This window comes from Orcinus orca, chromosome X (assembly GCF_937001465.1).
Source record: "Orcinus orca chromosome X, mOrcOrc1.1, whole genome shotgun sequence".
Taxonomy (NCBI): Eukaryota; Metazoa; Chordata; class Mammalia; order Artiodactyla; family Delphinidae; genus Orcinus; species Orcinus orca.
This window is the reverse complement of record NC_064580.1, coordinates 131673494-131692054: the sequence shown is the minus strand read 5'-3', so window position 1 is coordinate 131692054 and position 18561 is coordinate 131673494. Positions and strand designations below refer to the sequence as shown.

The window sequence follows — 18561 nt, the reverse complement described above, 5'->3', positions numbered from 1 at the left end:
GAAATTTATCTTACTTCAAGAAATGCAGTTTTGTAAGAAGTGAGTGAAGAACCTGACAAAACTCCAGTAACACCTCTGAAAGTATCTTGTTTATTCGTGTTTATGTCTTTGTTATCTGTTTTCCAGCTAAGTTGTAAGGTCTCTAAGGACAGGGACCTTGTTATCTTGCTCATCACTGAATCCCGAATGTTTACAGTGCCTGGCCTATAGTAGACGCTTAATAAACGTTTTTTCGATGAATGAATGAATTAAATACCTGCAAAAATATTATAAAACAGTATGCATAATATGGTTGTAATTGTCGAAACCAAAGAAAGAAAGTGTGTGTGTGTGTGTGTGTGTCTGTGTGTGTGTCTGTGTGTAGGCAGAGAAAGATATTTAAAATACCAATATTTTGAGAAGCTTTTAAACTACTTTGGTGATCACTTAAATTCTAAAGACAAATTAAAACTCTGCTTTATGTGTCTTGAGGGAAAAGTCTGATCCCTTTTATTTGTCCTTTTGTGTCTGGCTTATTTCACTTGGCATAATTGTCACTCAGCCAGAGTCATCCACGTTGTGGTATGTGTCAGTGCATCATTCTTTTTTTAAAATTTTTATTTATTTATTTTTAAAAATTTATTTATTTTCGGCTGCATTGGGTCTTCCGTTGCTGCGTGCGGGCTTTCTCTAGTTGCGGCGAATGGGGACTACTCTTCGTTGCGGTGTGCGGGGTTCTCATTGCGGTGGCTTCTCTTGCTGCAGAGCACGGGCTCCAGGTGCGCGGGCTTCAGTAGTTGTGGCGCATGGGCTTAGTTGCTCCGCGGCACGTGGGGTCTTCCCGGACCAGGGCTCAAACCTGTGTCCCCGGCATTGGCAGGTGGATTCTTAACCACTGCGCCGTCAGGGAATTCCCTATCAGTACATCATTCTTGCAGCTCACTTTACACCCTGCTTTAACCGCATATCACCACAAAAAGATGATAATTATGTGATGTGATAAAGGCACATAGCTACCACTATGATGGTGATCCATATTGCAATATATAAATGTATCAAATCAATACACTGTAAAGGTTAAACTTACACAGTGGTATCTATCAATTATATCTCAATAAAAAAAGAAACTAGTGAGCAGGTTGGTCACCTGTTTCTGTAAATAACGTTTTGCTGGAACATATACACAAAAGACATACAATTAATTGTTGTATATTGACCTTGTATCTTGCAGCCTTGCTAAATTCACTGTAAGACCTGGCAGTTATTTTATAAAGTCCCATAAGATTTTCTTGTACACAATCAAATTGTTGCAAATATTGACAGTTTCAGCTTTTCCTTTCCAACACTTATGCCTTTTAATTCTTTTTTTCTGTGCCTTAATTTTGAATAAAACTGGTAAGAGCAGGGAAAAATCCCACATATCAGAAGTTTTGATGAGTCATTTTTATTATCAATTATATTAAAATATTAGAAATATTTTCTAATATCCATTGTGACTTCTTTTATTCATAATTATTAAAACTGGTTTACTAAATTCCTAAACATATGGATATTTTCTAGTTTTCTGTTGCTTATTTCGTATTTTTACTTCGCCGTGGCCATATAACGTACTCTGCGTGATTTCAGTCCTTTGAAATGTGCTGAGACTTGCTTTATGCCCAGCATATGGTTTCCTTTGGCTAATGGCTCGTTGGAACTTAAGATGAATGTGTCTTTGCAGTTAGGTGGACTGTTCCATGTATGTCAAGTTGCTTTATCATTTTGTTAAAATCCTTATAAGTTTGCTGATGTTTTGTCTGCTTCTTACAGTTACTGAGAGAACTATGTTAAGAGCTCTACCTGTACTTGTTGGGTTTGTTGTTTCAAAATAAATGAGGCAAAATAAAATCAGGTGCTTACAAATTTAAGATTGTTATGTACTCCTGTTAAATTAACCATGTTATCATTGTGAAATGTCCTTCTTTTTCTGAAGTAGTACTTGTTGCCATAATATCTGCTTTTTCTGAAATTTATGTGCCTCAATCACCTTTATTTTGGTTAATGTTTGTGTGGTATATACTTTTTCCATTCTGGTACTTTCAACCTATCTATGCGCTTACATTTATAGTGTATCTCCTTAACACTTATAGTGCACGTCTGCTGGTTAATTAATTTTATCAGGTTTTGCTTGTCTAAAAAGTCTTCATTTCTCCTGAAATTGTGAATAATATTTGCACTGTGTACATACCAATGAAAATAGCTCTTGGACAAATCTAGAACAGAATGAAGAAGTATCAGAAACACTGTGGAGCACAAAGATGAGGATGGCCAAATAGAAGAGCATATCAAAAATTTGACTTGTGTCATTCTGTCCCTCAGTCTGAAGCAGCTTGGTGCCAAAGGGGATCCCCTCTAAGGGATTTATTCCCATGGGGAAAGGACAACAGGAGAACTGTAACACCTCTTGTCACCACCAGGAACACCAGCAGCCTTCACCACCTGATGGACCTGCTTAGAGTCCAAGCCGCTGCCTTCCCCCCAGAGGAGGAGCTGCATCCTCCCCTCAGGGCTTAGGCCTCCCCCAGCACCCACCATCTTCAGGGCTTGAGTTGCTGGTGTGCTTGCAACTGAGAGCCTGAGGACCCCATCATCCCTGGGGCCCATGTTGCTGCTCTACCTTGCCCCTCCAAGCACCAAGACACCACTGCACCCCACCCACCAGGACCTGAGCTGATGTGGCATGCCTTAAGAGAATGTGGACCCCAGCTTCATTGGCGATCTGTGCATGCCTGTGCCTTTGAAACTGGCACCACTACAGCAGATGTGCTCACACTCCAAGCTCAGGAACCATGAACTACACTGTCACTCTGAGCACCTGCACCCCAAACACTGGCACCACCATCAATGCATGTGCATCTCTGTCCCAGAACCCAGCACTGCCATCAAGGCCTGTGTGCTCACATGCCAGACACAGCACCAAGAAGAATCCCCTCAGCTAGGACCTCAGTCTGTGGGTGAAAAGGTGATCAAGAGGACCCCAGCATCCTTTGCCATCTAGGAGGCCAACAGCCCTCACCACTACTTCCATCACAGACACTCACAGCCTTGACCATCAAGGACCCTCCACAGTCTTCACTGACATTGACCTCAACTGACAGAACTGCATGGAGACTATGCTGTTGTGCCCTCCCTGGAACTGGAGCTGCTGAACTGCAGAAGAAAGAAAGAGAGAAAGAGGGAGGGAGGCAGGAAGGGAGGAAGAAAGGAAAGAAAGAAAGAAAGGAAGAAAGGAAGGAAGGAACCCAGAAATCCTGGAGCTAAAGAATATAATGAACGAAATGAAAAATGCAATAGAGAGCTTCAACAACATACTTGATTAAGCAGAAGAAACAATCTGCAAACTCAAAGATAAATCTTTTGAAATTATCCAGTCAAGAGGAGAAAAAAAGGAATGAAGAAAGCCTACAGGATTTATGGAATACCATTAAATTTTTCCAGAGAAGACATGCAAGTGACCAACAGGTATATGAAAATGTTCTCCATGTCGCTAATCATCAGGGAAATGCAAATCAAAACCACAGTGAGATATCAGCTCAGACCTGTCAAAATGGCTATTATCAAAAAAATCACATGATAATAAGTGTTGGCAAAGATGTGGAGAAAGGGGAATCCTTGGGACTTGCCTGGTGGTCCAGTGGTTAAGACTCCATGCTCCCAATGCAGGGGGCCTGGGTTCAATCCCTGGTCAGGGAACTAGATCCTGCATGCCACAACTAAGATCCCACATGTTGCAACTAAAGATCCTGCATGCCGCAACTAAAGATCCCGCATGTCACAATGAAGATCCTGTGTGCCACAACTAAGACCCAGCACAGCCAAATACATAAATAAATATTTTTTTAAAAAGAAAGAAAGAAAGAAAGAAAAGGGCATCCTTGTGCATTGTTGGTGGGAATATAAATTGGTGCAGCCATTATGGAGAACAGTATGGAGGTTCCTCAAAAAATTAAAAATAGAACTACCCTATGATCCAGCAATCCCACTTCTGGTATACATACAAAGGAAATGAAATCAGGATCTTGAAGAGATATCTGCACTCCCATGTTTACTGCAACATTATTCACAACAGCCAAAACATGGAAACAACCTAAGTGTCCATTGATGAATGAATGGAAGAGTAGAAAGACCCTGAGCTCACCTGCTCTCACAGGCACACCAAATCACAACTATTTTCAGAACAACCATCAGTGGAAAAGACTGGAATGTACCAGAAAAGATCTTCTACAACTAATGTATGAAGAAGGAACAAACAAGATGGATAGGAGGGGTGGAGTCGCAATATAGGCAAGTTCCATAAACCCAGGTGGACAATCCACAAACAGGAGGATAAGTACCATTGCAGAGGTTCTCCCCAAGGAGAGAGGGGTCTGACCCTATGTTGGGCTCCATAGCCTGTGAGTCATATACTGGGAAAATGAGCCCCCAGAGCATTTGGCTTTGAAGACCAGCAGGGCTCACGCCCGAGAGTCCCAGAGAGCTGTGGGAAGTAGAAACTGTACTCTTAAAGGGCGTACACAAACTCTCACATGCTCCGGGATCCAGGGCAGAAGCAGTAATAGGAGCCTGGGTCAGAGCTACCTGCTGATCTGGAGAGTCTCCCAGAGAGGTAGGAGGCAACTGCAGCTCACCCTGGGGACACAGACACTGGTGGCAGCCATTTGGGGAGCTGATTCTACCAGGAGGACACTGGTGCTGGTAAGCACCATTGTGAAATCCTCCCTCTAGCTTATAAGCCTCAGGACCCATCCCTGCCTGTAGGCAAAAGTGCTGAGACACCTCATGCCAAGCAACTAACTGGGCATGGGCACAGCCCCACCCACCAACAGACAGGCTGCCTTAAGATCCCCTGAGCCCACAGCTGCCCCTGGACATGGCCCTGTCCACCAGAGGGCACAGGATCTGCCCCACAAACCAGTGTGCAGGCACCAGACCCGGGACCCCCAGCGACCCCCAGCCAGAGACCCTGGGACCCAGCTTCACCCACCAGTGGGCAGGCACCAGCCCCAGAATCCCCTGGACTCTGGCCCTGCCCTCCAGTGAGCCTGCTCTAGCCTTGGGACCAGCTTCACCCACCAACAGGTGTCACTCTTTGTCACTATTTGCTATCACTATTTGCAGATGACATGACACTATACATAGAAAATCCTAAAGACACCACCAAAAAACTACTAGAGCTCATCAATTAATTCAGTAAAGTTGTAGGGTCCAAAAATAATATACAGAAAATCTGTTGCATTTCTATACACTAACAACAAACTATCAGAAAGAGAAATTAAGGAAACAATCCCATTTACAATCACATAATAAAGAATAAAATACCTAGGAATAAACCTGCTTAAGGAGGCAAAAGACCTGTACTCAGAAATCTATAAGATGATGATGAAAGAAATCAAAGATGACACAAACAGATGGAAAGATATACCATGTTCTTGGATTAGAAGAATCAATATTGTCAAAATGACTGTACTACCCAAGGCAATCTATAGATCCAATGCAATCCCTATCAAATTACCAATAGCATTTTTCACAGAACTAGAACAAAAAATTTTTAAATCTATATGTAAACACAAAAGATAATGAATAGCCAAAACAAAAAACAGAAATATAGATCAATGGAACACGATAGAGAGCCCAGAAATAAACCCACACACTTCTGGTCAATCTACAACGAAGGGTGCAAGAATATACAATGGAGAAAAGACTGTCCCTTCAATAAGTAGAGCTGGGAAAACTGGACAGATACATGTAAGAGAATGATATTAGAAATTCTCTAAGACCATATACGAAAATAGACTCAAAATAAATTAAAGACCTAAATGTGAGACCAGATACGATAAAACTCCTAGAAAAAGACATAGATGAGACACTCTATGACATAAATAGTAGCAACATTTTTTTGGATCTGTCTCTTACAGGAGATAAAAGCAAAAATAAACAAATGGGACCTAATTAAACTTAAAGCTTTTGCACAGCAAAGGAAACCATCGACAAAACAAAAACAAAAAGACCACCTACTGGGACTTCCCTGGTGGTCCAGTGGTTAAGGATCCGCCTTCCAATGCAGGGGATGTGGGTTCGATCCCTGGTCAGGGAACTAAGATCCCACATGCCACGGGGCAACTAACCCCATGTGTGCTCTAGAGCCCATGCGCCACAACTAGAGAGAAGCCCGCCTGCCACAACAAAAGATCCCACATGCTGAAACTAAGACCCAATGCAGCCAAATAAATAAATATTTTTATAAAAAGACAACTTACTGAATGGGAGAAAATATTTGCAAATGATATGACCAACAAGTGGTTAATATCCAAAATATGTAAACAGCTCACACAACTCAACATCAAAAAAACAAACAACCCAATTTAAAGAATGGTCAGAAAGCCTGAATAGACATTTTTCCAAGGAAGACTTACAGATGGCTGAGAGGCACATGAAAAGGTGCTCACCATCATTAATCATCAGAGAAATGCAAATCAAAACTGCAATGAGATATCACCTCACACTTGTCAGAATGGCCATCATCAAAAAGACAACAAATAGCAAATGTTGGCAAGGAAGTGGAAAAATGAAAGGCTAACACAATATTGGTGGGAATGCAAATTGGTGCAGCCACCATGGAAAACAGTATGGAGGGTTCTCAAAGAACTAAAAATAGAACTACTGTATGACCCAGCAATTCCACTCCTGGGTATATATCCAAAAAAAAAAAAAAGAAAACTCTAATTGAAAAAAAAGATGTGTACCCCAATGTTCATAGCAGCACTATTTACAATTGCCAACCTAAGTGTCCATCAACAGATGGATATATATATATATATATATATATATACACATACATACATACATACATATATACAATGGAATATATATATATATATATATATACACAATGGAATACTACTCAGTCATTGAAAAATGAAGTTTTGCCCTTTGCAGCAACGTGGATGGACTTGGAGTGTATTATGCTAAGTGAAATATGTGAGACAGAGAAAGACAAACACTGTGTGATATCACTTATATGTGGAATCTAAAAACTACGACAAACTAGTGAAGATAACAAAAAAGCAGCGGACTCACAGATATAGAGAACAAACTAGTGGTTACCAGTGGGGAGAGGGAAGGGGGGAGGAGCACGATAGGGAAAGGGGATTAAGAGGTACAAACTACTATGTATAAAATAAATAAGCTACAAGGATATATACTATGACACAGGGAATATAGCCAGTATTTTGTAATAATGATAAATGGAGGGCATTATGCTAAGTGAAATAAGCCAGACCAAGAAAAATATTGTATGGGATCACTACTATGGGAAATCGTTTTGATAAAAAGAAAAGGCAGAACTCACAGAAACAGATAGTAGAATGGTGATTATATCACGTTTTGTAATCTTTTTTCCCCTCACTTAATAATGTAGTTGATGTTTTTCTATATCACTAAATATAGATGAACATCATCATTTTAAAAAATTGGTTAATATTCCATGCTAGGGATATTGCACTATCATTAAAGAGCTCTTGCCTAATGAAGCCTGAGGTGTGCTCCTACCCACTTGTGATCAGCTGGGCTCTGTCTCTCTCGGTTACTTTGATAGGAACTAGCTCCAGGATTGAACATCAGCCTAAAAAATTAATTAGTTCATTGAAAGCCCCAGTTATATCACTGACGTTGGAGGCAGGTCCGTGTAGTTGTAGTGCTGAACAAATCTCAAACTTGGCCAGGCGTCTTATGCCTGTTTCGGAAGTTGGAGTGGGAGATTGGCAGCTGAGGTGTCTCCAAGGGAAATATAAGTTAATTTTCTTTGCATCTGTGGTTATATCTCCTTCCTTATTTCAAATTTTATATGTGTGGAATTTCTTATTTTTATTTGGTTATTTATTTTATTGAGTTTTAATCAGAATCAACTCTTCTTTAAGCTCTTGGATTGAAATTTATTAATTAATTACTATAATGTTTTAATTTATTTTTATTCACACATGTAATACAAAAATATGTTCTCCTTACAAAAATTCAACCAGTACAGATATAACTAAAGTTCCTCTTGATCACTATTCCCAATCCCAGGCCCTTCTCAGAGTATGGTGGATGTCATTCTAGACCTGTTTATGGAGTTTCATTTCCCCTTTTCTCAACCAATTACTGTCTTCCTCAGGAAAAGGAAGTATTAGATTTATCTAAGTTATAACAGTGGAATTTTTAAAGTGAAAAACCTTATTTAAATTACTCATTTCAGCTCCAGTCCTGGTCTACTCTGAACCAACATGGTTTTATACCATCAAAAATATGCTTTAAATATCATGAAATTGGGTTTTTGTATCCCATGTCTTCGTATTTTTTAATATACTCCTTTATTTTGGTAGAAGACATTCTCTAATCACTTCCTGAGAATGGCTGAATTAGAGGTAGATATTCTGAATCCTTGTATATTAGAAAATCTCTTTATTCTCATTTCCCATTCGAGTGATTATCTGGCTGCACATAGATTGCAGTGTGCATTAATTCCAGAATGTTTGACCACAGGAACCTTTTCCATGGGCATCCCATTGTCTCATAGGGCTCTGTGGAAATATACTTTGAGAAAAGTTTTCTCTTTGAGGAAAAGCTGTATTCAGTTAAGATTTTGGGACAGACTTCCGGGAAGATGGCGGAAGAGTAAGACGCGGAGATCACCTTCCTCCCCACAGATACACCAGAAATACATCTACGCGTGGAACAACTCCTACGGAGCACCTACTGAACGCTGGCAGAAGACCTCAGACCTCCCAAAAGGCAAGGAACCCCCCACGTACCTGGTTAGGGCAAAAGAAAAAACTAAACAGAGACAAAAGGATAGGGACGGGTCCTGCACCAGCGGGAGAGAGCTGTGAAGGAGGAAAAGTGTCCACACACTAGGAAGCCCCTTCGCGGGCGGAGACTTCGGGAGGCGGAGTGGGGGAGCTTGGGAGCCGCGGAGGAGAGCACAGCAACAGGGGTGCGGAGGGCAAAGCGGACAGATTCCAGCGCAGAGGATCGGGCCGACCGGAACTCACCAGCCGAGAGGCTTTTCTGCTCGCCCGCCGGGGCGGGCGGGACTGGGAGCTGAGGCTCCGGCTTTTGTCGGAGCGCCGGGAGAGGACTGAGGTTGGCGGCGTGAACACAGCCTGCAGGGCGTTAGTGCACCGCGGCTAGCCGGGAGAGAGTCCGGGGAAAAGTCTGGACCTGCCGAAGAGGCAAGAGACTTTTACGTCCCTCTTTGTTTCCTGGTGCACGAGGAGAGGGGATTAAGAACGCTGCTTGAGAGAGCTCCAGGGACGGGCGCGAGCCGCGGCTAAAAGTGCGGAGCCCAGAGACAGACATGAGACGCTAAGGCCGCTGCTGCCGCCACCAGGAGGCCTGTGTGCGAACACAGGTCACTAGCCACACGCCCTTCCGGGGAGCCTGTGCAGCCCGCCACTGCCAGGGTCCCGGGATCCAGAGACAACTCGCCCGGGAGATCGCACGGCGCGCCTCAGGCTGCAACGTCACGCCGGCCTCTGCCGCTGCAGGCCCGCCCCGCACTCCGTGACCCTCCCTACCCCCCGGCCTGAGTGAGCCAGAGCCTCCGAATCAGCGGCTCCTTTAACCCCGTCCTGTCTGAGCAAAGAACAGACGCCCTCCGGCGACCTACACGCACAGGCGGGGCCAAATCCAAAGCTGAGCCCCTGGGAGCTGTGAGAACAAAGAAGAGAAAGGGAAATCTCTCCCAGCCACCTCAGAAGCAGCGGATTAAAGCTCCACAATCAACTTGATATACCCTGCATCTGTGGAATACCTGAATAGTCAACGAATCATCCCAAATTAAGGAGCCCTGTGGATGAAAGGCTCTTGGTGCTGCAGCCAGGAGTCAGTGCTGTGCCTCTGAGGTGGGAGAGCCAACTTCAGGACACTGGTCCACAAGAGGCCTCCCAGCTGCACATAATATCAAACAGCAAAAATCTCCGAGAGATCTCCATCTCAACGCCAGCACCCAGCTTCACTCAACGACCAGCAAGCTACAGTGCTGGACATCCTATGCCAAACAACTAGCAAGACAGGAACACAACCCCACCCATTAGCAGAGAGGCTGCCCAAAATCATAATAAGTCTACAGACACCCCAAAACACACCACCAGACGTGGACCTGCCCACCAGAAAGACAAGATCCAGCCTCATCCACCAGAACACAGGCACTAGTACCCTCCACCAGGAAGCCGACACAACCCACTGAACCAACCTTAGCCACTGGGGACAGACACAAAAAATAACAGGAACTACGAACCTTCAGCCTGCAAAAAAGGAGACCACAAACACAGTAAGATAAGCAAAATGAAAAGACAGAAAAACACACAGCAGATGAAGGAGCAAGATAAAAACCCACCAGACCTAACAAATGAAGAGGAAATAGGCAGTCTACCGGAAAAAGAATTCAGAATAATGATAGTAAGGTTGATCCGAAATCTTGGAGATAGAATGGACAATAGAATGGACAAAATGCAAGAATCAGTTAACAAGGACCTAGAAGAACTAAAGATGAAACAAGCAACGATGAACAACACAATAAATGAAATTAAAAGTACTCTAGATGGGATCAATAGCAGAATAACTGAGGCAGAAGAACGGATAAGTGACCTGGAAGATAAAATAGTGGAAATAACTACTGCAGAGCAGAATAAAGAAAAAAGAATGAAAAGAACTGAGGACAGTCTCAGAGACCTCTGGGACAACATTAAACGCACCAACATTCGAATTATAGGGGTTCCAGAAGAAGAAGAGAAAAAGAAAGGGACTGAGAAAATATTTGAAGAGATTATAGTTGAAAACTTCCCTAATATGGGAAAGGAAATAGTTAATCAAGTCCAGGAAGCACAGAGAGTCCCATACAGGATAAATCCAAGGAGAAATACGCCAAGACACATATTAATCAAACTGTCAAAAATTAAATACAAAGAAAACATATTAAAAGCAGCAAGGGAAAAACAACAAATAACACACAAGGGAATCCCCATAAGGTTAACAGCTGATCTTTCAGCAGAAACTCTGCAAGCCAGAAGGGAGTGGCAGGACATATTGAAAGTGTTGAAGGAGAAAAACCTGCAACCAAGATTACTCTACCCAGCAAGGATCTCATTCAGATTTGATGGAGAAATTAAAACCTTTACAGACAAGCAAAAGCTGAGAGAGTTCAGCACCACCAAACCAGCTCTACAACAACTGCTAAAGGAACTTCTCTAGGCAAGAAACACAAAAGAAGGAAAAGACCTACAATAACAAACCCCAAACAATTAAGAAAATGGGAATGGGAACACACATATCGATAATTACCTTAAATGTAAATGGACTAAATGCTCCCACCAAAAGACACAGATTGGCTGAATGGATACAAAAACAAGACCCATATATTTGCTGTCTACAAGAGACCCACTTCAGACCTAGAGACACATACAGACTGAAAGTAAGGGGATGGAAAAAGGTATTTCATGCAAATGGAAACCAAAAGAAAGCTGGAGTAGCAATTCTCATATAAGTTATATATATATATATATATATATATATATATATATATGTAGTTTGCTTGAGTGCAGTGTTTTTTGTTTTCTGTACTGAATTCATTAGCATGGGTCGGTATAAAATTTAGCATAGGTCAATATGTAATTTGTAAACTAATAAGGTCTTAAAAGTGAGGAATTAAGTCTTTTAAATTTAATTATTTATTGTAAAGAGCAGAATAGCATACATAAACAGGTGCCTAAGGAAAACTTGTATTCTAATATGGAACTCTCATGAACACCTTTTTTTTTTTCTTCTAACGGTATGATAGTAGGCCATTTGATTATTTTTATGGCTTTAACTTTACAACAATGAAATATTCGTAAATTTTAAAAAGTATTTTTCTTTATTTGATGCGGGTGGGATACTAGAGAAATGAAAGGTCAAACATCTATTGAGGAATCCATACTTGTCTATATATTGTGTACTTTTATTTCAAGAACTGATTTAAAATTCCTAAAAGGATGCTATAATAAGTTATTATGCCATTTTACAGACTGAACTAAGTGAATTTCAGGGAGGTATAAAACTTGCCTAAGGCTATCCAGCTACCAAGCGGTAGAAGTGAGAATTAAATCCAGGTATACCTATAAAAAAAATAAAAATTAAAATTAAAAAAAAAAAAAAAAAAGAAGGTGAGGGCAGCACCAGGGTATGGGGTTGTTAGTTTTATAGGGGTGAGTAATTTCATACGCTGATGAGTGGGAGGAGTATTCCAGCTATTTTGGGGAAGGGGTGGGGATTTCTAGGAATTGAGCCACCGCCCACTTTTTGACCTTTATGGTCATCCTTGGAACTGTCGTGGCACCTGTGGGTGTGTCGCTTAGCTTGCTGATGTGTTACAATGAGTGTATACTGAGGCTCAAGGTCTAGTGGAAGTAGACTCGTCCGCCATCTTGGACCTATTTTGTTCTAATCAGTTTATGTTGTGTCCTCAGGCTATGTAATTCTTTTAAAGGTTGTGCCCTGCCCCCTTTCCTCCTGTTTCATATTGAATATATAATATTTACCAGAGTATGTTTTAATAATTAATACATGATATATTGTATAATTAATTTATATATCATATATATAATGATATCTATAGGTATTTGTTCTAATAAGTCATTAAAAATAAATGAATATTCTTTTTCTTTCATAAAAAAAAAAAAAAAAAATCCCAGGAGGGCACACACAGCTGAGGAAAATGGACAAATCTGAGTAGACAGAATCTTACTAAAACTGCAACCCAACCCAAGCTCAATTCCTGATTGGTTAAGATTACTAGCATATCATCTTATTGCCTAACAGAGACAGGAGAATCACTTTCTTGTGGAAAATAATATTACTGCATAAATAGTAATAATCTTACACATGTATATTGCATAGAATTAAATATTAAAATAAATGTGGGGAAAAAAAAAAAGATTTTGCTTGCAAATATTGTGACTTGATGAGACTGTTCAGGTACCTGATGGATAGCTTAGTAAAGGTGTATTTGTTTTCATTTATGTTTATGCATATACTTTACCACCATGAAATTCTTTTACTCAGATAATCCTGTTCATAGTAGAAATTAATATTGCTAGAACTGTGGTGGGATTTTATGTTATTTGTATCCTAAACCTAAGTCCTGCTCCCTTGTCACCAAAGAGTTCTGTGTGACTAGTAAGACTCTCCACTATTGTGTATAATTACATTTCTCCATTTTTATCCATATATATATATATATATATATATATTCATTTTAAATCGCAGCCCTTTCTTGTGGTCACAAACAGATATACCACAACAGCAGCAATGCAAAACCACTTTTACTACCATTGTTGTACTACTGTTCCATGTGTCAGGGACTTAACCTAACAACCTGCTATATAATGGTACTGAGTAGTATTTTTTCATTTATCTGGGAATAGAAGAGAACCTCTAACACAGATCTTGCTTGGGACCTGGGTTATGAGTAACCAGAGTCTTATTCTTCCTCATCTCCAGGTCTGTGGGTTCTGGGGTGCCACAACTCAGACTTTCGGAACAGAGGCATGACAGCCTTACTGAAGGTTTATAGTTGTGACAGGAACACTGGTGATTATTATGAGGACACATATGAAGATATTCCAACCTTCTTGCTGAATGAAAACAATGTCATTGAACCCAGAAGCTTCTCCCAGAATTCAAGGCACCCTAGCACTAGGCAAATGCAATTCAAAGCCACCACAACTCCAGAAAATGATGTAGAGAAGACTGACCCTCAGTCTGGAGAGAGAATGCAGCTGCTTAAAGAACAAAGTGTCTCCTCTAGTGATTTGCTGGTGCTCTTGGGACAGAATCCTACTCCACATGGATTATCCTTATCTGATCTCCAAGAAGCCAGAAATAAGGCTAATGATCATTTACCTAGAGCAACAGAAAGAAACAAGCGCCCGTCTGAAGTGGCACATCTCACACCAGAGCTCCATCACAGTGGGAAAAGAGTATCTACGCCTGAGCCAGAGCTGCCGTTAAGATTGAATGAGAATTTGGGGACAACTATAACAACAGTAGAGTTGAAGAAACTTGATTTTAAAATTTCTAGTTCATCGAACAACCTAATGACTCCACCAACAATTCCATCAGACAAGTTGTCAGCAGGTACTGAAAAGACAGGTTCCTTAGGACCCCCAAATATGCCAGTTAATTTTAGTAGTCAATTAGGTGCCAATGTATTTGGCAAAAATTCATCTCACTTTATTGGGTCTGGTGTACCTTTGGGCTTGAGTAAAGAAGATAATGATTCCAAGTCATTAGAAGCAGTTTTAACAAATAGTCAAGAAAGTTCACTGGGAGAAAATGTATTATCAGTGGAGAGTGATAGGTTATTTAAAGAGGAAAGAGTTCGTGGACCTGCTTCATTGACCAAAGATGATGCTTTATTTCAAGTTAATATCTCTTTAGTAAAGACAAACAAGGCACCAGTTAACTCAACAACTAATACAAAGACTCACATTGATGACCCAGCATTATTAATTGATAATAGTACATCAGTCTTGCAAGATATTATGTTAGAAAGTAATACTGAGTTTCAAGAAGTAACTTCCCTAATTCATGATGAAATGTTTATGGACAAAAATACTACGGCTTTGGGACTAAATCATGTGTCAAATAAAACTAATTCGTCAAAAAATATGGAAATGATCCACCAAAACAAAGAAGGCTCTGTGCCACTAGATGCAGAATATCCAGATACATCGTTCTTCAAGACTCTGTTCTTGCCAGATTCAACAAATTGGATAAAAAGGACCCATGGCAAGAACTCCTTAAGTTCTGGGCAAAGGCCCAATCCAAAGCAATTAACATCTTCGGGATCAGAAAAATCTGTGAAAGATCAGAATTTCTTGTCAGAGAAGAATAAGGTGGTAGTAGGAGAGGATGAATTTAGCAAGGGCACAGGTCTTAAAGCGATGATTTTTCCAAATAGCAAGAACGTATTTCTTACTAACTTGGCTAATGTCCAAGAAAATGATACACAGAATCAAGAAAAAAAGTCTCAGGAAGAGATAGAAAGGAAAGAAAAATTAATCCAAGAGAATGTAGTTTTGCCTCAGGTGTATACAGTGACTGGAACCAAGAATTTTCTGAAGAACCTTTTTTCACTAAGCACTAAGCAAAATGTAGAAGGTTTAGATGAGGAGACATATTCTCCAGTACTTCAAGACACCAGGTCATTGAATGGCTCAGCAAAAAGAGCAGGGATTCACATGGCCCATTTCTCAAAAAGAAGGGAGGAAGCAAACTTGGAAGACTTGGGAAATCAAACAAAGAAAACGCTAGATAAATATCCAAGCACCACAAAGATGTCTCCTATTCCAAGTCAGCAGAAGGCTATACCTCAACGTGATAAGCGGGATTTGAAACAATTCAGACTCCCACTGGAAGAAATAAAGCTCGAAAGGGGGGTAACTTTGAATGACACCTCAACTCAACGGTCCAAAAACATGAAATATTTGACCCAGGGCACCGTCACACAGATAGAGTACAACAGGAAGGAGAAAAGGGCCATTATTCAGTCATTCTTATCAGATTGTTCTATGAGGAGTCATGACATTCAAACAAATGGCTCTGCATTACCCATTGCACAGGTATCAGTATTCCCATCAATTAGACCTACAGATGTGACCAAGATTCCATCCCAAGACAACTCTTCTCATCCTCCAGCATCCGCCTGTAGTTATAGCTTTGTGGAAAGGAGTTCTGGGGTCCAAGAAAGCAGTCATTTCTTACAAGGAGCCAAGAGAAATAACCTTTCTTTAGCCTTCCTAACCTTGGAAGTAATTGGAGGTCAAAGAAATATCAGCGCCCTAGGGAAACGGGCCACAAACTTACTCATGTACAAGAAACTTGAGAACACTGTTCTCTTGAAACCAGGATTGCCTGAAGCATCTGGCAAAGTTGTTCATCAGGAAGACTTTTTCCATACAAAAACTAGCAATGGTTCTCCTGCCCACCTGGATCTCAGGGAAGAGATATTCCTTCAGAAAACACAGGGACTTGTTAAACTGAATAAAGTAAATAGACCTGGAAAAGTGCCCTTTCTGAAATGGGCAACAGAAAGCTCTGAAAATACTCCCCCCAAGCTGCTGGGTCCCCTTGCTTGGGATAACCAATATGCTACCCTGATACCAAGAGAAGAGAAATCCCTAGAGAAGTCACAAAAACACAGAGCTTTTAAGACAAAAGACATCATTTTGCCCCTGGACCCTTGTGAAAACAATCATTCAATAGCAGCAATAAATGAAGTACAAGATAAGACCCAAAGAGAAGCCACCTGGGTAAAGCAAGGAGGGACTGGAAGGTTGTGGTCTCAAAATCCAACAGTCTTGAAACGCCATCAAAGGGAAATAACCCTTACTACTTTTCAGCCAGAGGAAGACAAAATTGACTATGATGATACTTTCTCACTTGATACGAAGAGAGAAGATTTTGACATTTATGATGAGGGTGAAAATCAGGACCCCCGCAGCTTTCAAAAGAGAACGCGACACTATTTTATTGCTGCAGTGGAGCGGCTCTGGGATTATGGGATGAATAGATCCCCCCATGCACTAAGAAACAGGTATGGGTACATTGATTATTCCTTTGTCCTACTGTTGTGACCTTTGATTTTACCAGGTGCTGAAACAATAGGAAAGGCACAACCAGCAGTGAGACTCCAAAGATTGAGGAAACTGAGAACCAGATGGCAAAGTCTAGATGAAGCTGAGGAGCAAATGGGAGATTAGATGATGACACTAACAATGAGAGTTACGGGATGGTAAACCCAGATGGCATGAAACTCACTCTGGTGGGATGGTGAAGAAGAGGGGTCTACAAAAGGGTAGGGGGTCAGAAACAGCCATGGGGAGCAGGAAGAAAGTCAGCCTCACCTATCAGCCCTATGAGCTGCAGGGTAAGGTTTAGTCTCCTGAGAGAGCCCTGATAGAGGCAGGAGGAAGCAGTGAAGTGTGTGGTAAAGAGATTGAGGATGCAGGGAAAGTTGTTTTCCATAGTACTGGGGATCCAGAGGGCAAAGTGGGAGGATTTGATTGTTAGGGGAGCAGAGGGAGGTTGGGCAGGGGAGAGAAAGCACAGAGACATTTGGAAGATAAACATAAGGAGAGTCAATCAGTCAACCAATATTTATTGAGCACCTATTATATGCCAGACACTTGCATAGACACTGGAGTGCAGCAAAGTAGGAGCCTACATTCTACCTGGGAGAGCAAGGGACAATAAATTAGTAGAAAACTAAATAGGGGAATCTTGGTGCCGTTCAAAAGGTAGACTTGAATAATATGGTAGAGTGACGGGGGTGTTACTTTAGCTGTAACGGTCAGAGAAATTCTCTTTGTGGAGTTGAGACCTAAATGATGATAAGAGGTCAGCTAACAGAGGTCTGAGAGAAGACATTTCCGGCAGAGGGAACAGGAAATGCAAAGGCCCTGAGAATGAAACAAGTTTAGCATGTTTGAGGAACAAAAAAGGACCAACATGAATGTAGTACAGTAAGGAAGTGTGTGCAGGGGTAGGGAGATGAGGTGGCAGAGATGAGCAGTGGTCAGATAATATAGGACCTAGAGGAAGGGTAGATGCTATCCCTCTTCATTAGTCATTGTCACTTCCCAGCCTTGCTTTCTACCTCAAATGAGCCCTTATTGCTGCACAGCAACCGTAGAATATTTCCTGCTCTCCTGGACCTCTATCTTACATTTTCTGCTTTTTCCCTAAGTCTCCAACACGTTTTGCCCATTCTCCAACACCCCTTCTCACTCCTAGCTGATGCTTTGCACTGAACTCCACAGACTTCCAACACCACATTTACTGACATCTGTACCAATATACTGTCCAGTTTTGCATTTGATCCCATCCTTTCTCCCTTCATAAAAAATGTTGCTTCAGCAAGTCCCTTGTTCTCTCTTACATCATCAGTTTCTCACTCTCCACCAGATTAGTCTCACCAGCATTGATCAAGCTATTGATTAGAACAGGGTAGTGGTGGTGAAAATCAAAAGGAATGTAAGGATGTTGATTATAATTTAAAGATAAGCAGAGAGGGCTTGCTGTTAGATTGAGTATGGAGAGGAATGGTGAGAGAAAACTCAAAGAAGATTTTCGGGTTTTGTCCTGAGCAACTAGGTGGATGATAGTGACATTTAATGAGACGTGGAAGGCTTGAAGCAGAACAGATTTATTTGAGGAAACACTCAAGGGTCTGTTTTGTACATATTTAATTTGAGATGCCTATTAGAGATCCAAGTTGTGTTTTTTAAAAATTTCTTTTAATTTTTTTGGCTGCATTGGGTCTTAGTTGCGGCACGAGGGATCTTCATTGAGGCATGCAGGATCTTTTCATTGCAGCGCATGAGCTCTTCGTTGTGGCGTGCGGGCTTCTCTCTAGTTGTGGCATGCTGGCTCCAGGGCACGTGGGCTCTGTAGTTTGTGGCACATGGGGTCTCTAGTTGAGGCTTGCGAGCTCAGTAGTTGTGGCACATGGGCTTAGTTGCCCCG

The 18561-nt window shown here is 41.3% G+C and overlaps 1 protein-coding gene across 1 annotated transcript in view; it reads left to right on the top strand.

Annotated features, from left to right (window-relative positions):
- Positions 1-18561, top strand: part of F8 (coagulation factor VIII) — a 127501-nt gene that overhangs the window by 56158 nt on the left and 52782 nt on the right. The window contains exon 14 of the mRNA XM_004285927.3: positions 13534-16630. Within this exon, the coding sequence (XP_004285975.2) occupies positions 13534-16630 (3097 nt within the window). The remainder of the gene's footprint in view (positions 1-13533; positions 16631-18561) is intronic.